Raw genomic sequence first — 21009 nt, 5'->3', positions numbered from 1 at the left:
CAGAGAATCTGTGACAACTCACTGTTTTTGACCTTAGCACCTAGAAAGTGAAAAGGGGAAATGGAGAAGACCATAAGAGCAGAGCTGATTAGGGGCAGTGAAGATCAAGACGTAACAAGTTTACCAGGTGTGAACGGCTTGACTTTTCCCACAGACCCTCCAAGTCCACTCCTGGGAACCTATTCTACACATTCATCTGCAATATGCACAAATTCAAGACTATAGGGAGCTCCCTATATAGGGTGGTCTACTGGTTAAGACTCCGTGCTTTCACTGTCAAGGGGGCAGGTTCAATTCCTAGTCAGGGAGCTATGATTCCGCAGGCCTCATGGCACGGCCAAAAAAAAAAAAAATAAACAACAAAACACACACATACAAAAAAACCAACTTAAAAAAAAAAGATTATACACACCATCTCTGTAACAGTAAAAGATTAGAAGTGACTAAAACCAAAAAAACTGTGCTTCTCAAAGGGTAGTCATGTTAATTTCACTTTCCTTCTCAAAAACTGACAAAGGCTTCCCACTGCTTTCAGAATTCAGTCCAAATTCCTTTATCAAGCGCTGCAGATTCTGATACCAACATCCTTTTCTGAACTTCGCCCAATACACTGTCCAAGGATAAGATTCAGGGTTCTCTGCCCAAGCACCACAGTGCTGCATCTCTGCTGTGAGCCATTCTGATCCTGTCTGGAATTCCTGTCCTGCCCACCTCTGCATAGCCACGCCCTACCTGGGGTCCACATCCTGGATCAACAGTAACCTCCTCTGTGGAGCTGTCTATGGTCCATCTGGAAGGATCATGACCCACCTCTGGTTTCTCGTGCTATGTCCGTGGGACTTCGTGCTTCTTTCATGATGTCTGTTATATGCACAAAATGTCTTTCCTTCTCTCCTAAATGGCAATCTCCTTAATAGCTATATCTATCAATGATTCAGCTTCTTACACCCTAAAGCATCTGCCAGGCTTTGTATTCAGCATTCAAAAAATGTTATGAATGAACAAATGAGTTTTAGAGAAAAACCCGGACTTCTGATATGATGCTCTAAAAATAAAGGTATTTTAGAAATTCTAATACATGTGAGAGCTTCAAGATTCCCCTGGATTCCCTGATGGACTGGAAAATGCAAAGGCTCTGTCACTCCTCTCACAAGTTACCTTTCTTCCTCACCCCTCTGGTGAGTCTACTGTACTTGCAGTTCTAATGCTCGGGCCCGGAATGTGTATTTCCTGAACCAGATGCTTCACCATTTTTGGAGGAGGGCAGATTTGCCCTGCACGGAGGAGCTAGAGCTGAAGCAAAGAGACTATGTAATTCCAGTTTCTTAGATGGCACAACTTACCAAGAAACAGACTTCACATGTTCCTGAATCATGATCCAAGTCTGGCCAAAGTCATCTGATTTCCATAGCTGCAAAGACCAAAGCGACAAGTGGTCAGGACGCAAGAGGCACAGTGTACGATCCCCGAATGGCCTGGCCAGCACACACCATGGAAACCCCACCCTTCACCATATGCCACCTGTGAAGACAAGCAAGATCAACTCGGCCAGCTCGGTTACCCACGTGCCAGCAAGGGCGGGGAAGACAGGACAGATCACCTCTGTGCCCTTCTCCATAGCTACTAAGGTCTCAATGCCCTCATATCGGAAGGAAAGAAAAACGAACGTGACTTGTCTTCCTTTTACAGATTTTCAGAAATTATACTGGCTTGGCCAAAAAGTTCGTTTGGGGTTTTGGTGCCAGCTTACAGAAAGACCGGAATGAACTTTTTGGCCAATCCTATATGTTACTTAAGATCCTCAAGTGGCGGTTAAAGCAAAAGGATTAAACCCAGTACCTCTCATCTGAGAAACTGTCCTTAAAAGCCCATGTGGGCCACAGTGATGAGAGCTGAATGGAAAGGACTTTGGCTCAGTGCAGAATCAGAAAGCCAAAGGGAATCACCTGAACACACAGGCTGTGGCCAAGAGAAATTGACTTGTTAATCTCTGCAAAAGCCCCTTGACTTCGAAAGACAAAAACTGAGGGTTCTTGTGGCCCTGGGGACCAGGGAGTAAGAAACAGGAGACCGGAAAGAACAATCATCCACCTATTCTGGTAAACCAACCCAGCCCAAGCTTGGGTTACTTCCTAAGGCAAGTGAAGATAAACAGGTCATGTTTTGGTTAAAACCTGCAAAGAAAAAGAATCGTTCCAAGGTTCCTATGAGCACAGCCATTTGAAACTCATTGTGAACCCAATCCCACAGGACTGACAGGTTTCACAGAACTACGCCAGATCAATACTCTTGACATGGCAAGTTTCAACCTTGAGACAGAAACTTACCTGGGCTCTCTTTGCATCTCTCACCTTTCCTTCAAATTTGCTTAAAAGAGGAAAATGCACACATTTATATTACATGCATATGTGTGTGCCCCCCCACACACACGGAGAATATTTAAGTTAATGGTAACATCAAATAAGTGTTTCCCTGGCAGCTCAGTGGTAAAGACTCTGCCTGCAATGCAGGAGACGTGGGTTCGATCCCTGATCCAGGAAGAACTGCTAGAGAAGGAAATGGCAACCCACTCCAGTATTATTGTCTGGACAAAAAAACCTGGCAGGCTAGAGTCCATGCGGTTGGAAAAGAGTCAGACAAATTTAGCTACTATACAACAACAACATCAACTAAATGACAGGCATGGGCAGTATGCTGAAGGTCAGTGATGGGAAAGGTAGAAGAGAAATTCAACAAGAGGTTCCAGCAGAACTGCCATCAGCCTTCTCTACCTAGCTCTCTGATCCAATTCCAGAGCCCCAGTCTACCCCCAGGACTAAGAGACGTGTCCAAGCAGTGAGAAGGGCCTGATGTATAACTAACAGGGCCACTGGGGTGTCCCTCCCTGGCTGGGATGCAGACCAAGAGCGCCAGTGGATACATCTTTCTGTAGCCGTGGGAAGTGAAATGATAGCTGCACAGGTCACCCAAAGGGCAGGCGAACCACCCTGGCAGAACAGAAACCTCTGGAAGCACCACCTGACTGTGTTCCCGAAGCTCTCTTACCTGCTTGTTGGGGTGAGACCTGTCAAAGCCCAGGAGAAGGTTGGAAGCCTTGCTGTGCAGAAGGAGGTCGGCTGCCCGGAACGGAATGGAGAAGCCTTGGATGGTGTTGCAGAAGTCGAACGTGGTCCAGAGGTACTGGGCGTAAGCATCTGTGAAAATGTACTGCGAGGAAAGGAGAGGGGCTCAGAGCAGGCCTGGCCAGGCCCCTGATGCCCCCTCCTCAACCTAGTTTGAGTCCCCATGCATGCAAGGGCCGGAGTGTCACCCTTGAATGTGGCTTTCTTGCCATCTGCTGCCAATGAAGAGACTCTGGTGCGCACCCACACAAGGCCTGGCAAAGGAAGGGTGTGGACAGGCCATGGTGAAGCCAGATGGTGCTCCCGTTTATCCAGGTAATGAAGCTAATCAAGCCCTTCCATCCTTTCTTTCCACTGACTTGGCCTTTCTCACTCTTTGGGGGGCCATCAGTCACAGTCAGAGGGTGGTTCTAGAAAGAGGGTTGCTCTCCAGACTGGCTACGCATGGAGCGGCCTGCTCACCATCCGTGCATACTCCGACAGGCCTTTCCAGGAGGATACCAGACATCACACCCACCCAGGAAGCTGAGCTTCCCCGTCGTGCCCTGGCGCCAGGTGATAGGGCAGCTGTGAGAACTCAGCTGCACTCGGGCCGGCAGACTCCCCCTGGGGCCCAGCGGGCGAGCAGGGGCCTCAGCTTATTTTGCTCCCATGTGGGTGAGCGACTCTGAACAATTCTGGCTGGAGAGGGACTGTGGGCCTAAAGAGTTCTCTAGGGGAAAGGACCAAAGCAATTCCACTGAACAACTGTGCCCCGAATATTCCCCACGGACCAGATGCCGGAGCTACCCCATAGAAAACAGGTGCTTCCTCTTAAGCACCTTCCAGCCTGATGTGGGAGAGAGCCATGTCCACGGCCAACTCCAATTCAAGGGGAAATGAGAGTAACTGAGAAAACAAGGACAGAGTCCTGAGAGCACAGATCATAGATGAGCTGCGGTTTGGGGAACAGGAACTAACTCCATGGAAGATTTAGGCCTCACAGTGCAGGCAAGACTCCCACAGGGAAGGAACACGCCACGTCCAGGGCAGTTTGACTTGGAGAACCAAAGAGGAGGGGGGAAAACAGGGCACTGGTGTGATGACAGTCTTGAGGGCCTGAGGGGAACGTCAGGAAATGAGGCTGGCCGCCCCGGAAGGCGGCTGGACCTGTGTGTGCACACACACACACACACACACACACACACGCACACGGCTGGAGGGCGGCCCCGCTCTCAGGAGCACACAGTGGCTCCAAGGACGACTGTGAACCAAACCGAGAGCCGAGGGACCCAGCGCCACCACCACCACCAGCCAGCCAGGGACGTCCCAGAAATCAGTGATGCACGGGAATCAGGCCAAGGACTCCTTCCCTAATGGATCCCACCTGCTCCAGACCCGGCTTCTGCTCGGAACCCGTTCAGCGCTCAGAGCCGCAGCCTGCATGAACATGCTGCGCTTGTCTGTCTGCACGTGGCTGCCATGGGTTCCTGCTCCTGTTCCCTCCCACATGCTCCCCACATCCAGACTGAAAACTCCCTGGGCATCTGTTTTATGTGTTGTTTCCTCCACAGCATCTAATGTCAAACTCCAGACTCTGGAGAAGCCTAATTAAATCTCACTCTAAAGGGTAATAAATGCTGTGAGAGCAGAAACTATCCATACCAAAAGCAGAGTGATAAAAAACAATGATGACCCTAAAAGGACCATGATAATTTGGGGTATAAAAGTGTCCCCCCTGCTAGAAATGACTTAGCCCATCTTCCTGCTCTGAAACCATCTTGGTTACTGGGGGAGGGAGTGTTCTCTCAGTCTGGAAAGTTTTCTCCAGAAGCACTCGTCGGATGGCTGCTTGCAGTTTCACATCTGAAGAACTGGAAGTCACACGCCCGGTCACGATGTTCATGATAACAGCTCCAGTTTGTCAAGGGCACTGGGTCTGTACCAGGAAGTGGGCTGAACGTTCACACACCTTGCCTCCTTTCACCCCCGAAACGCCCACAGCACCTCCAGGCTGTGAGAGTGTTATATCCTCTCTTACTAAGGAGGACACGGATGCTGAGAGAGGTCAGCCCCCCAAGGTGACTAGGAGGCAGCAACACACAGATCAGTGTCCGGCTGGTTCATCAATCCTCACCACTCTCCTTCCAACAACCTAGAGCCTGTCATACAGAGTGAAGGACGTCAGAAAGAGAAAAACAAACATCGTATACTAACACGTATATATGGAATCTAGAAAGATGGCAGCAGTAAGCCTATTGTCAGGGCAGCAGTGGAGACATACACACAGAGAACAAACTTATGGACACGGCGGGCGGGGGCAGAAGAAGGTGAGACGAATGGACAGAGCAGCAAGGAAGCAGGCACGCTACCACATGTAAAACAGACAGCCAATGGAAATTTGCCGTAGGACTCGGAGCTCAAACCAAGGCTCTGCAACAACCTAGAGGGGTGGGATGGGGAGGAAGGTGGGAGAGTGGTTCGAGAGAGAGGGGACATATGTATGCGTGCGTCTGTGCTAAGTCACTTCAGTCGTCTCTGACTCTTCGCGACTGCAGCCCGCCAGGCTCCTCTGTCCATGGGATTCTCCAGGCAAGAACAGTGGAGTGGGTTGCTGTGCCCTCCTCCAGGGGATCTTCCCAACCCAGGAATCGAACCTGCAGCTCCTGCATTGCAGGCGGCTTCTTTACCACTGAGCCACCGGAGAAGCCCGGACATGTATATATATCCATGGTTAATTCATTTTGATGCATGGTAGAACCCAATACAATACTGTAAAGCACTTATCCTTCAATTAAAAATAAGTAAAATTTTTTTAAAAGGCAGACTTCCCAAATTGAACCCATAGGTCTCAGCCTGGACTGCTAGGTACAGTGACGTGCCTCCTCTCTTAATCCACTCCTCAGGCCCCCCTGGAAACCCTCTTGCCTCCTGGACACTGTCTCATCAACGCTCCACACCCCACCCCTGCCCATCTGTCTCTGCTTCTCTCTCACCAGCTCCTCTGTCTTCTTCAGCTCCTTGCCCTTGGGTGACCTCCTTGACTCCTCCATCCTCGGCTACAACCTTGGTTTATGGTTTATCCTCCCACAAAGCTTCCGCCACTGCCTCCAAGAACACGCTTTCCAAGACCCTCAAACCCCCGCCTCCACCCTGACATCTCCCAAGAGAGTCTGTTTCAGGTCCTTCTTATACCTTCTCAGCACCTCCATCTGGATGTGCCAAATACTCTACTCTGTCCAAAACTGAATTCTTTGCCGCCTTCCCCCCAAAACCCACCTCTCCCTCCACACACCCCAAGTCCTGTCCACGTGACACCTTCCCCAGTCCCACTACTCACATGAGGCTTCTTTTCCACCGCCTCCCTCTGGCCCTCACTTTCAATCAGTCACCTACCCTCTTATGTTTTCCTCTAAAATGGTTTTCACAATGAGTGCCTTCCTTTCTCTTCCCAGGGCTCCTAGAGTGGCCTGCGGCCCTACTAGACACTCCAAAGAAACTGGGGGTCAGCACTGGGTTTTATTCATCCTCCTGGCTCCTAGAACCAGCAGGGAGTGAGACACTTAGAGGGCGATCCTAAGTTTGGTCGGATGACTGGGCAACTTCATGCCTAGGCTAGCCACCGGCTCCCTTGCTACCCTTCTCTACTCTTGCCCTTCCAGACCATCCTTCAGCTGTCAGCAGACACATGTTCCTAAGAGACAGTATTCACAGTAACTCCCCACTTCGGATCCTTCCATGGCTCCCTGTAGTCCTCCAGGCAGAAGGCAAGCTCCTCCCTCTTCAGATGGGGCCCCAATGACATCACGAAGTCATCCAGTCCAAACTCTCCCCTCCCCACCTGCAGAGAAACCACATTTGGCACCCCGAAGCCTCTGCCCGTGCCCTTCTCCTCCCCAAGAGCTCCCACCAGCCCTGCTCCAGCTACAGAAATCGTGCCCATCTCTGAGGCTCCAGGCCTAATCCCAAGCACCCGAGAAGCCTTCACGTCTCTGGTCCAACCTCACTCGATCCCCAGGTCTAGTGACCGGCAGCTTCCACTCTGCCCTTAGGCACGTGTGCCTCCTACTACGAAGTAACCTTATCATGTGTGCACAGAATATCCTGCTCCGCTTTCAGTCCTGGGACTGCCTGGCTGTCAGGTCTGCTCGGGTGACCCCATGGACCGGCCAGCAGAGCTGACCTACTAGGTAAGGGCTTCCTGGGCTGGGAACTTCAGGACCATCCTCACCTCCCAGTCTGTCTGCAATCACTTAACATTCCAGAGGTGCTTCATCCTTTAGCTTAAAGCTACGTTCCCTCCTAAAATACAAACACCTCCAGAAAGAAAACAAAAGACAGTACAGAAATCATCTCTGTGTCTGCACAAATGACTCTCTGGTTCTGAGTGGAGAAACCAAGAGCACAGCCAGAGGAGGCAGTGAAGGGACAGACCCCCAGGAGGTAGGAACCCAGGGAAAGAGAGAGCGTGGTTCACCATCTCCCCCAGGACCACCCTCTGGGTAAAGACAGGACCTGCTCTCGCATCAGTGGAGGCTGAGCAACCCGACTGCGCGTCCAGTGACCTTAAATGAGCCCAGACACGTCTGGACACCGCTGACTGCTCTCGGGTTCCTCAAGAAGCTGGTGGAACTGCCAGGTGGTCAGAGCCACACACTGGTCCAGGCGTCAGCACACAGGACCACGAAGAAGGAAGTGGGACGGCGGGCCGGTTTGAAAATAGACCCAAACTCTCACATGACCCACAGCCGCTCCATTTGCCTAAAGCAGCACCACCGTTCCCCTTCTGCAGGCCACGCCCCTCCCAGACTTTCGTGTTCCCTTTTGTGACATCTTGACCTTTCCTAGCAGCTGTTAATAGTCATTTCAACTATTTTCAATTGCCCTCCGTGGCAGCCACGGTGAAGACATTTGTGCACAGGTGACTTGCCAGGACCTAGCACCTTTTGGGGGCTGGGGGGTGGGGGGAGCAAAGCATTTAGACCTGGGGGATGTTTCTCAGGAAGGGGCAGGTCTGGCGGGGGCGATCTGCCTTCCAAGGCACAAAGGCAAAAGTGAGTGAAGTCATCAGCACAGTCAGAGTCACTTCCTCCCTGAGAGGTCTGAGGAGGGGTAACAGTCTCCTCTGGGCAATCAGGAACCCCAGGCCTAACCTCACTGAGCCTGCTCTGGGCCACAGTCTAACCGCCAACAAGTCCTCCAGAAGGCAGCCCTCCGCACCAACTCCAAACCATCCTCAGCTCAGCCCCGGGAAGTCTAAGCAGCCCTGCCCTTCGGGGACAGCTCTGAGGTCGCAGGCCCACTGCTCGCACCTCACCCGCAGCCCCTGGAGCTCCTTCACTGCAACCATCCCCCGGTTCAGCTCCCGCCTTGCCCCAACGCCCTGGCTCCGGCCCTGCTCCTTCTCCTGCTCCAAAGGCCCCAGATCCTCTTCAGCACGAACCCTGACACCCCACCCGCAGGCCCACAATCTTTCCTGTCTTCTGACTCATCCAATGGGCGGACTTAGCAGTTACTCACCACAACCCGAGACAAGGAGGAAGGGAGAGAGCCTGCTCACAGACAGCTACCCTGCAGTGGAGGTGAGGAGGGGACGAGACGGGGCTGAAGACAGAGATGCTACGGGGACAATCAGGCAGCTTCAAGGCCACAACTTCGGCAAGAGTTTAATTTTGGGACTCGGCTTCCCTGGTGGCCCAGATGGTAGAGTCTGCCTGCAATGTGGGAGACCCGGGTTCAATCCCTGGGTCAGGAAGATCCCCTCAAGAAGGAAATGGCAAGCCACTCCAGTCTTCTTGCCTGGAGAGTTCCATGGATAGAGGAGCCTGGTGGGCTACAGTCCATGGGGTCACAAGAAGTCAGACACAACTGAGAGACTAATACACACCAACACTTCCCTGGTGGTTCAGCAGTGGTAAAGAATCCAGCTGCCAATGCAGGAGACACAGTTTCAATCCCTGGTCCAGGGAGATCACCTGGAGAAGGAAATGGCAACCCACTCCAGTACTCTTGCCCGGGAAATCCCATGGACCGAGGAGCCTGGTGAGCTACAGTCCATGGGGTCGCAAAGAGACACAACTTAGTGACTAAACAAAAACAACTTTGGGACAATGTGTAGTAATAATAGTAATAACAATACTAGATACATACAACCTCTCAAAGAGATTATTATTCCAAGTGTTGAATGATTCTTGAAAGCCGGGCGGGGGTGGGGAGGTGTGCCCACAGATGGATCCACAGGAGGTGCAGCCAGGGAAGGGAGCTGGAGCCTGGGGCAGGGCTCCTCAGTCACTCGAGGTGCTGGGAATCTGCAACCCCTGGCCTGCCTGACCCCAATGCAGTGGGGGCAGGGCACAGAAAGCCTGCCGTCCTGACCACACAGCCAACTCCCTTCAACACCTTTATGTGCTTTTCTCCAGGTTGCTCTGTCATCTTGGAGTCATGTTAGAGGGGCATCTGTCCTAAGTGCCCCTCAACTTTGAGATCATCAGGCAGAGGGCTTCCCTGGGTGGCTAAGATCGTAAAGAATCTGCCTGCAACGCAAGGATCAGCAGGCAAGGCTGATACCAACTAGTGGGTACCAGTAATAACTATTCAAGTTGTTTTAAAAAACAAAACAACTGCTGTGACTTCCGTGGAGGTCCAATGGTTAAGACTCCACACTTCCAGGGCAGGGGTTATGGGTCTGATCCCTGGTCAGGGAGTTAAGATCCCACATGCCTCGTAGCCAAGAAACCAAAACAGAAAACAGAAGCAATATTACAACCAAATTCATCAAAGACTTTAAAAATGATCCACATCAAAAATATCTTAAAAAAAAATTGCTTCCTGCTATACAGCAGAGATTAACACAACACTGTAAATCAACTATACTTCAATTTTTTAAATAAGATAATTAAATTAAAATAAAAACAATTGCTTCTTGCTGTGCAGTTGAGACTGGCACAACAAACACTGTAAATCGACTAAAATTCAATTTAAAAAAGAAATTAAATAAACAAAAACACATTGCTTCTGTTAGTAAACAGCCCATTTAAACCCATGAGAGGCCCTGTCTAAAGTCCCAGTGGCCTGGCCCCTTCCCCAGGACCTGCCCACAATCCAGCAACTGAAAGGTTAATGCCTGGCTCAGCAGGGTGGCCTTCAGGACCCAGCTCCCTTCAGATCCAGTCTGTTCTGATTGGTCAGTGCCCTTCCAGTGGCTAAATATTTTGAATACAGCCCCAGCTCACAGACCACAGGCAACCTGAGAAGCCAGCACTGAGGGGGAGGCCGGAGGGGGGCGGGGGAGGGGGGCAGGGGACCAGGTCAGAGGACCCTGTGGATTTCTCACTCTCCTTCCTTCCTGGATGAGCAAAGAGCAGCAGCTACCCACTCCTGAACTTTTGCAGCTAAGGGGCTAGTTTTTCAGCATCCTTTGAAGCAGCCAGCCATCCTATCCTGGGAATGAGTGGGGAATCACTAGAGTGGGGACAAAGCTGCCACAGACAAGTCTGCGAGCTAAAGCTACCTAACCAGAAGGCTGCCTGACTCCTGCACACACACACACCCCTTCCTTCCTAGGGCCCAAAGCAATCTCAAGTCAAGGCTTCCTCCAAACCAAATTGCCCAGCTACCACTGTAGGACCACAGCCCCGAGCCAGCCAGCTGGGAAAACAAATCAGGAGCACCGGCAGTATCAGCTGCCCTGGTTTTCCTTTCCAGACCCAGTATAGGTTGACAGGAAGGCAGTGCACATACACAAACACACGTGTGCACACACACTAGTGATGCCCATAAAACCAAGACTTTGGCAGCCGCCCTGGAAGACCTAGATTAGACCTCAGTGCAAGTCCCGGTGGATCCGGGGTTTTGCCACCTATGAGTCAGGCAATTTGTTTGGCAGCTGGCAGATTTTCTGTGCTTTAACCTGCCATTGTTTGTCTAGAAATCCTGCCTGGCCAGGAACCCCGACTGCTTGATTATGCATGGTCCCGCCCTGAGAGTGACATTCTGTCACTGACTCCCAGGTGAGCAGAAAAACAGTCCTCAGTCACGCTGCAAAGATGCCCCAAGAGTCCCATCTCCCAGCCGGCCTCTAGCTGAGCCCTGGCCCCCAAAGGCAGCCCTACACAGTCACAAGGGGTGACATCCTTACACGCTTGTTGTCTGCAGGGCTGTGGTAGAACTGGGCAATCACAGCTTCGCTGCTGTTCCCCTCACCGAAGTTCAGCTTCTCTGAGATTCTCTTGAACGACCTTCCGTAGTCATAGGACACGTACACCTGGAAGAAAGTGGCGAGAAGGAAGAAAAGGATCAGTGAGAGATGTGGCAGAAGGGTGGCTCTCTCTGTCTCCGCTTGCAAACACACCCCCCAGCATCCTGCATGCGGGTCCTGATGGGTCCCCGTGCCATGAAATCACAGATGTGAAGACAACCCACAGAGAAGAAGCAGACGACCTCTGCGTCTGTCCCCAAGCTGGTGGCCTCTTTTCTGAGGCCACAACGATTCCCTGGAGGGGAGACGTGTGGACAGCAACCATGATAAGCTCCTTACCACAGCCAGGCTGAGTGTTTCAACAAATTACATCCAGAGGCCCAGACCGGAGAATGTGGTTGACTGAGGGGAAGGGATTGAGAATTTGTTTTGCCATCTGTTGAAATGTCCCCAAAAGGTAATCTAATTCTCGTCCCTCTGCTGGGAAGTTCTGTCCTTACAGCATTCCAGAAGATTAAAAACAAAAACAAAAACAAAAACCCTCATAGGTTTTCACAGAGTAGCCCCAGAGATTTAAAAAAAAAAAAAAGAGGGCAGTGCTAAGTGACTAAACATGCATGGAGGCCGCATACAGGGTCCCAGAACCCCACCCCCAGCACCCGTGTCTTCTAACCCTGTAACGCAGGGGACTGATTCTGAGTTTAGGGGAACAGCAACCAGGTCTGTGCAGGTGCCAATGGTATCTATTTCTCTGCTGCTTCCACGTTTCCGGCTCCCCGGTAACCACAGCTTATGAAACAGAAGAGTAGCTCGTGCGCCACCCTCTTCACACAATCAGCTCAGAGAGCTCTCGCCCCCACCCTCCACAGCAACCGCAATTATTAAAACCGTCTTACAGACAGGGCAACAGGGGCTGATGAGAGGAGTCACTTGCCAAAGTCACAAAGTAAGTAGCAGTGTGGCATCCTGACCCGGGCTGCATCCCTCTAAAGCCAGAAATCTGACAGCCATCCCACCTCTAGACACGGATGGAAGAAATGGATTCTGCCAGATATTCTGACCCTAGACTTCCCTACCCCATTCACGAGAAATGAATATAATCAGTGGGTTAAAAAGGAGCCTGACAGATGAAGATAATGCTAACAACACTGACTTAGAACTGGGGAAAGCATTAAAGATAAAGGACAGGTCAGGCCCAGGAAGGCATGGGAACTCGGGATGAACCTGATTGACTTCAGCAGCAACACGTTCCGAGGGCTTCGCGTGAGCCAGGTGCTATGCTGGATACCAGGCATACAAAGACATGGCCATTCACACGGCGCGCATGTGAACACGTCACTGCTTGTGAACAATGCCCCCAGTGAACAATGAACCACACGAGGTTTGTGCAAAGAAAACTGAGCGCACACATGGGTCGTTAATATTTATTAGATGTCGAGATTGGAAGAGCACAGAAAGAGTCTCTGCCAGTATCTGAAGAATCCCTGTTACAAACACACACGCTTAAATACAGCACATGATCCCAGCTACTAAACACACAGTGAGGGGCTGCTGCCAAAACAGCTTCTGAAAGTCAGCAGCCTGAGAGCTCACAGATCACCTGAGAGGTTGGAAAAAAGCGGTACCTTCTCACTTGCACCCTCCAGGGCGAGAACAGAAAGAGGGTCCCTTGTGACACTCAAAGTCACACGGAGCAAACTGACGGCTTCTCCAAAAGGGAGCTCGGGCCCCTTCTAGCCCCAGCATCCCCTAAATGGAAAGTCCACTCCAAGTCACCTTCTCAGAGACACCAGTATAATAATAAGTTCATATCAGGGCAGCATTTTTCAGTAACAATACACTTTTGTATGGGCTTCCTAGGTGGTTCAGTGGGTAAAGAATCCACCTGCAATGCAAGAGACAAAGGGGACACGGATTTGATCCCTGGGTCAAGAAGATCGCCTGGAGGAGGGAATGACAACCCACTCCAGTATTATTCCTGGAGAATCCCATGCACAGAGGAGCCTGACAGTCTACAGTTCATGGGGCTGCAAAGAGTTAGCCATGCCTGAAGTGACTGAGCATGCACGTATGCACACTCTTTTGTATACATCATCTCTCTGCATCTTAAGAACCCTGTTGAATGAGTCTCTTTCCTGTCCTCCATGGACCTGGGATATAGCAGGTGCTCAGGGAAGATTTCTGGAATAAATAAGCGTTATTATAAACCACAGCGTGAGTAAATACATGTGCTCCATAAATGAACAACAGTGAAATGAATGGATCCTTAAGTGACCGAATGAATGACTACTTCCTTATATAAGAGATAACAGAATCTAACACTCCGAAAAATGAACCACAGGCCAAGGTCAAGGTGCTTGAAAGTGACAAAACCAGGACAGGTTCCTCCCAGCCCAACTGCTGACCTTCCACGCTCACAAGTCAGCCTTCTGGGTGGACATCCTCCTCTGTCTCTCTGCTCAAGAGGAAGAAAAGCACCAAAGCTACAGCCCAGGCAGTGGAAAGAATGGAGGGAGAAACACCACCTTGAACAAAACACAGGGCCTTCCCTGGATTCCCTGACACACCTCCCACTGGTGGTGGAGGTGCAACCACCCTCCCGACCAAAAAGCCCCTCCTTAACATCCTTGTCTGCAAGCAAACCCTATCCCTTTGGGCTTATACCAAACAGAAGTTACAATCGGGAATGTGAGGGTCTCAAACTGCTCATCAACCTTCCTTTCTCCAGGCTAAACAATTCCAACATGGTATTTTGATCCTATCCTCACAATTCTCATTCCTATTTGATCAGTGAATCAATAGGGTAAATGCAAGCTCGGGGCCATGCATAGCTATCTGCCTTCCTCCCAGGAGAAGGACCCTGGAAGGACCTCTGCCAGTTGTTTGGATAAGAAGACCAAGCAGGCTGACGGCCTCAGAGCATCCACACTGCAGCCCCGCTGGTACATTCTGGGTCGGGGGGTCTTCTCCTCGTGGCAGCGCTAGGCTGCTGCCCGGCTCACTGCCCACAGTGAGCTCCAGGTGCTGTAGCGCAAACTGCCGAGGCCCACTCACCTTGTGCTTCCGCAGTTCGTTTTGGATCCAGACACAGGTTTCTGCCCTAATTCATCCTCTGGCCTCGAGGGGACACAACTCCCTAAGAATTAAAGCGAGGAGGGGCTGCTTCTTTTCCGGCTGAAGTATAGTTGATCTACAGATTATACTAGTTTCAGACGGACAAAATAGTGATTCCATATTTTTATAGATTATATTCCAAGTAAAGTTATTACAAAATAATGGCTACATTCTCCGTGTGCTGGACAATATACCTTTGTGGCTTTATATATAGTAGTCTGTATCTCTTAATTCCATAACTAGTTTCTAAACTGCCAAAAGTTGCTAGTTAGATCAGTCTTACCTATAAAGATGGTCCTTTGAGGTAAACATTTTTAAATTATTTCTCCTGTACATCAAAACTATATAACAAAGAGAAGGAGGCGGGGGAAGAGAAGAGTGGAAAAGTGAAGGAGAGGAAAATGTCCAGAAAACATCTCCACGTCTGGTGCCGTTCTAAGTACTTCACACCAGTGCTTCTCAAACATGCCTACGAATCACCCCACAGGACACAGGTCAAAATGCAAACCTCAGATTCAGGAAGTCCCAGGGTGAGAATTGAGATTCTGCATTTCTCACCACCCTCCAGAAAATCCCTGTGCTGCCGATCAGCATACCACCCTTTGGGGAGCAAGATTTCACAAGGACGAAATCACAAGATTTCTCATTGATGGATGAGAAGACCAAGGGGAAGTGAAGGGTTTGGCTGAAGGTCAGACAGCTGATGAATGGGAGAGCCAGGATTCAAACCCACGCGCTCAGTTCTCAGAGCCGGGGCTCAGCTAGACGCCGGCTCGCACAGGCTACCAAGTTCTGCACGGTTGGCAAGTGCAGGCCCTGCTCCCCGGCCAGTCCCCAGGGGCAGCAACCGCAATGCCATACAACTCTGGGTACAAGGGCAGTGATCCCCACCATTCCTGATGCCTGCGCTGGGTGATTCCGATCTCCTAGTGGACAATATCTCTGGAAACTTCTTTGGTCAAATTATGTGGCAACTGGGTACTTGGTAAAATAGGTCAGGAGAATGCAGAAATGAGAGGCAAGGACGATCAAGAAAAACACCTATGGTTTTCTTTCATCTCCAGACTTATCAAAGGAAAAGAAGGGTCCTGCAGGAGCCATGCTTCATGGAATCACTGGTCACAAGTTCACCAGGATATTTTTTTTTTTTTTCTGCTTAAGAGCAAATCTTTTGGGATTTCAACTTCCAGATCATCCCTTTATTATACACTGAGTATGTATGAGTTGACCATTCTCCAACACGCGCACAGCTCCTGATCTGTATATGTCCTTTACCTTCCAGATGCTGATGGGGCCCTGGGAACCATGCTTCCAGTCTTCAGAGAAAATTTAGATTGTTACTACTCTGGCACCACCTACTCCTGCCTCTGAGTCAGAATTTATTTTTGAATTAACTTTTCACATCAGACCATCTGAGTTTCATCTGCCAATTCTTTAACGCAGCTGATATGCTAACGAGAGAAATCTCTGCCATCCTGATTTATTATCTCCAAACATGAAGTCTCCTTCCAACTTAATCTTAGCGTATACTTCGTTCCAGAATAGGCTCTTGTTTCAAATGTTCAATCGGTCCTTAGTAAGAATCACCCAAATACTTAGGCAGAGTGAGAAACCGGTTCGGATGTTGACACGAAGTCATGTCCGACTCTTTCGCAACCCCATGGACTGTAGCCCTTGAGGCTCCTTCTGTCTGTGGGATTTCCCAGGCAAGGACACTGAGTGGGTTGACGTTTCCTTCTCCATTAGGTTTGGATAGATTGGCAATATATGTAGGGTAACCATTCTTCCTGATTCATCCAAGACTGAGAAGGGTCCCAGGATGTAGGTCTTTCAGTGCTAAAGCCAATGCTGGTCACCCTGGCAACATTACATTCTCACACGCCGAGTACATGATCGGGTCATAGCCCCAACCCTCCCACACACGTGCTGAGGGACCCCATGCAAATCACTGAATGCCTCTGGGCTCCTCTTTGTCCAGCAAAACAGTAGAAAGATAGGTCTTCACCTATCTTAACAGAAATACCATCTGGACAAAGAATTTTTAAGATAAATACCCTAAGGAGGATTTCTCAACACAGTAGGGCAGAGAGCTGCCGCCTGTGTTTAAAAGAGATGCTGCTAGACGGTGACAGTGCTGAACACAGCGGGCTAAAACTCTCTCGGGCCAACCGCCATTGATACACTGCCATCTGTGCCTGCCAACCCTGATCGAATCTATAACTGAGCCAACCTCACAGCCCCGAACAAGCTTAGCCCTGCCCCACATCACTGCACCCAGACTGGCTGTCAGCTGCAGTGGTTTCCCACTACCACTCTTGGGCACCCACCCTGAGCCAAGTTACACATCATTATGGCCAGTCCTTCGTCTGCCCTCTCCACCGGTGGCTGCCCCTATTTGACCCACTAGAAAACAGTCCCTGGGGCACCTCTGGTCCCCAACCTTGTAGCATATCAAACCCAGATGGCGGACAGAGAGTGAGGGGCCTCACAGAGACCAAATCCAGGCTCCAGAATTACAAACATGTCCACAGGGCTGATGGGACAGGGCTAGCAAGTTCTTCAGGGGTTTTTCCCTGGCCTGAGTGCAGAGTGACCCAAGCTCCACAGTGGGATTTTCTGTCCACAGCCTCATCCTGTGACCATGTCAGACCCTGACCTGAGGCAGGCCCTGTTTCTCTTCCCCACAAGTGGTGGGGGGTGTCTGGAGCAGGGGCTACAGACTGGGGACCCAAGGGCTCACTCTGGTCCTCATATATGTTTTACTTGGCCCACACAGGGTTTATAAAAACTATACGTCAGCTGCCAAGTTGTAAGACTCAGCAGTTTCTCGTAAAAATCCCCACCTCTGAAAAAAAAAATCCTCACCTCTGAATTTCCCTCGAAAAATCAGATCCAGCCGCACAGCAATCAGAGCTGAGAGCCGAGAACAACAGCCCAGAAGCTCAAAGTCCCTCCCACTTTCCAGAGTCTCTCATAAACTGAGACCAAGAAGCAAGCATCCATCACCACACACCATGTTCAAATCGATACAGGAGAATGTTTCTTGAACCTGCATCTCTATAGAAAGTGGGAGAATGAAATAACGTCCCAGAAGGCTGCAGACTTCAAGAATAATGGGAGAGACCCTTCTTCCTCTCAGAGGTAAAGAGTGGTGTAAACCTGGGGGCAGCCTCACCCCTGCCCCTTACCTACGTGGCCCCTATCACAGGTCTTTGAGTGTGTGATCCTTGGTCTAAAGTCTTCAAAGCACCTAGACGATTAAACATCGTAAAGAGCCAACTGTGGAAATTAAGAGGATGAGCAATTCAGATTGAAGGACTCGTCCAACTGTAAAGAGTTAGCAGAAATCAGCACATGGAAAGACCAATTCGATTCCATCGGGCTCGGTTGCCGACGGGCAACTTTGCCCAGGAACACACTTCTGGCATTCGGCTGAGCAGATGCACAATCCAGATCACACCCTTGCTGTTGTTGTTGTTTAGTTGCTAAGTCGTATTTGACTCTTTGTGACCCCATGGCCTGTAGCCCCCAGGCTCCTCTGTGCATGGGATTCTCCAGGCAAGAATACTGGAGTGGCTGCCATCTCCTTCTCCAGGAAAATCTTCCCCACCACGGGATCACACCCAGGTCTCCTGTGTGGGCAGGCAGACTCTACTGCTGAGCCACCTGGGAAGCCCCCAAGCACACCCCACCATTGCACAAAAGTCACCACACGTCTCACGGGTTTCACTGCAACCATCAGGGCAGCACCCTGTGTTCACAAATAAGGGTTACATAGGATTTTCCAGATTCCTCGGCTACTCGACATTTTGCCTGGCATGATAATAACCCCAGTGGAGGAGAAACAAGCGCCCTGGCACCTCAGAGGGACAGCCAGAGCAACAATACTCACGTCACTGCTCTTGGGCTTCGCCAGTGCCAGGCTGTCCCGGGCCAAGGCCACGATGACGTTGCTCTTCTCGCCGGCCCAGTGGACCACCATCTGATTGTGGGAATCATTGAGACTAACCTGAAAGAGATCAAACCAACACAGGAATTAGGACCCAGAATGAGTGACAGCCATCACCATTCTAAGACTCTCAGGACTTCCCTAGTGGTCCAAACAGTCACTCCTAAAGGAAATCAACCCTGAATATTCACTGGAAGGACCAATGCTAAAGTTGAAGCTTCAGTACTTTGGCCACCTGACGCAAAGAGCCGGCTCACTGGAAAAGACCCTGAGGCTGGGAAAGATGGAAGGCAGAAGAAGAAGGGAATGACAGAGGACAAGATGGTTGGATGGCATCACAGACTCAAAGGACATGAGTTTGAGCAAACTCCAGAAGATGGCAGAGGACAGGGAAGCCTGGCATGCTGCAGGCCTCAGGGTCACAAAGAGTTGGATATGACCTAGTGATTAAACAAATAAATAAAAGAAACAGTGGTTCAGACTCCATGCTTCCACAGCAAGGGGTACAGATTCAATCCCTGGTCAGGGATCTAAGATCCTGCAAGCCATATGGCATGGCCAATAAAGAAAAGGAAAAATAATAATAATAATAAAGCAAGACTCTCTCTCCACAACTGTAACTCAGAAACGCCTAAGATGCTTACGCCTGGAGCATGGGGCCAGGATGGCCTGTATTTCCCCCTCTGCTGATTCCACCAGATTCACTTCCCAAAGAAGAAACACTAGTCCTCTGCTATTTGGTATTAGCCAGATTGCAAAAAAAAAAAAAAAAAAATCATCTTCTCAGGCTCTCATTGGCATAACTAATTACTCGGGTTATTTGGTCCTTTGTGAAATCAACCCCTAGTTCCTCTCATCCTTACTCCACACATGGGACATGCACTGGTCAGATTTGAAACCAAAGCACTGAAGAACCTTCCTCATTTAAAAAAGGGGCACAAGCCAGAAAGACCACATGCTTGCCAATCCCTGTCCAGACTGGTTCTCTCTGCCCTACAGGTGATGTTGCTTATCCTTAGCTTGTAACAAGGAAGAGCAAAGGAAAAACACCAGCTTTATTTACTCAGTTATGAAGTATTCCAAGTAAGGAAATATCTTCCAGTACTCCACAGAAATGACCTTTGGCTTATTACAAACAGTAGTTTCAGGCTTCTGGATCTTGTAAACCAGTAAAATGCAGATGAACTAGGCAGGCCAGCAGAGGGCTGGTCGGCCACCTCTATTTGGCCAGGTAAGGACAAAACAAACAGCCACTGTGCCAAGGGCATGGCTGGCTGGTCTCTGGATCTCCTGAGGACACAGCAGACTGCTGCCCAGGGCTTACGATGGGGCATGGCACCCACACAGCCCCATTTTCTCTCCCTACCCGCAGAATGCATTCAGGACCCCAGAGTCCCAGAGAAGAATGGGGCCACAGGACAGAAGGAGCCCGAATCCCCAAGGGGAAGTTCCTCCGCTCATCTTGAGCTTCACATAATCAGAAAATGCATTTACCCCACTGAGCTCCTGGGACTCACCTGTTACATGGCCACCCAAGCAATACAGCTACCATCTAGAAGCACCGTCATGGTTCAAAGCAAGGATGTTTTAACACTGAAAACTGAGGACAGACAGATTCTCAGAACCAAACAGTTTTTTATGAGAGGCTTTGCTTTATGGAAAGCTAACTCCATTCCTCTTATTTTTCCCATTTCACCCGTCACTGATGGACAGTTCAAGGGCTGGCATTCTGGCACACCATTTCACCCCTTTCGGGTGGGAACAGCCAACGGATGACCATACTTACAAAAATTCTGAGAGCTGGTGTGAACGTTCAGGACAAGGCCCCCAAAATCCGGAGCAGGAGCAACGCCCGGGAGAAGCCTATTCCACCAGCCCCTTCAACCACGGCTTGTCTCGGGCACATGGAAGAGACCAACCTTCTGGACTCCGACTGGTCTCTGCACAGTCCACCTGCACACTTCCCCACCCCCTCTCCACCCACACCTCCTGGACTGATGCAAAGTACACGCCCCAGCTGATGGGCCCTCCCAGCTGTCTTCCCATCAAGGGTCTGAGCAGAAAACCCTCCGCTCCCCTCCCCCACCACCCACAGCGGCCTTCTCCTTTCCCTTCCTCCCCCCCCACTACCTCCCCCCCGCCCCCACTCCTCGAGATGCTCTCAGGCGTCCCAAGGGAGAAGGGAAACACCTGTGTCACCAACTTGGCTGACAGAAAAACAAAGGAGCTAATCCTTCACCACCCTGCTTCAGGTCTTAAACACCTGCATCTAATTTGATCCAGGATCCAGGCTCTTGGAAAATAGGTGACATGAGGCCTCTTTAAACGAAAAGATTTTTTTCTTTTAAGGAAAATATGTCATTCCAAAACGCTCCTTCTGACTTCCAGAGAGGAAAGTCCAGGCAAACATCGGCAGAGATGTGCAAACAAAAAAAGAGAAATAAGTAAATTACTTAGCTCAGGGTATGCAAGGGGGAAAGCAGCTACGGGAATCACCACCAGCCGCAGAGGCCTTCTCCCAGCCCACCCTCTCCCCCTCTTTCCTGCCGGCCCTCACCTCTGGGAAGAATCTGAAAGCATCTACAGATCAGAAGAAGCCCACCATCGCAGGAGCCCTGGGAATTTGGGCTAAAGGCCTTCTCCCTCCA

The 21009-nt window shown here is 50.3% G+C and overlaps 1 protein-coding gene across 1 annotated transcript in view; it reads right to left on the bottom strand.

Annotated features, from left to right (window-relative positions):
• The window catches only part of SORL1 (sortilin related receptor 1), a 159459-nt gene that overhangs the window by 123441 nt on the left and 15009 nt on the right, over positions 1 to 21009 (bottom strand). Inside the window, exons 2-5 of the mRNA XM_043481534.1 lie at positions 18305 to 18421; positions 11239 to 11364; positions 3046 to 3207; positions 1344 to 1411 (exon numbers count right to left, since the gene is read on the bottom strand). Coding sequence (XP_043337469.1) covers positions 1344 to 1411; positions 3046 to 3207; positions 11239 to 11364; positions 18305 to 18421 — 473 coding nt within the window. The remainder of the gene's footprint in view (positions 1 to 1343; positions 1412 to 3045; positions 3208 to 11238; positions 11365 to 18304; positions 18422 to 21009) is intronic.

The sequence above is a fragment of the Cervus canadensis genome, chromosome 11 (genome assembly GCF_019320065.1).
Source record: "Cervus canadensis isolate Bull #8, Minnesota chromosome 11, ASM1932006v1, whole genome shotgun sequence".
Taxonomy (NCBI): Eukaryota; Metazoa; Chordata; class Mammalia; order Artiodactyla; family Cervidae; genus Cervus; species Cervus canadensis.
This window is presented reverse-complemented; position numbering and strand designations above follow the sequence as displayed.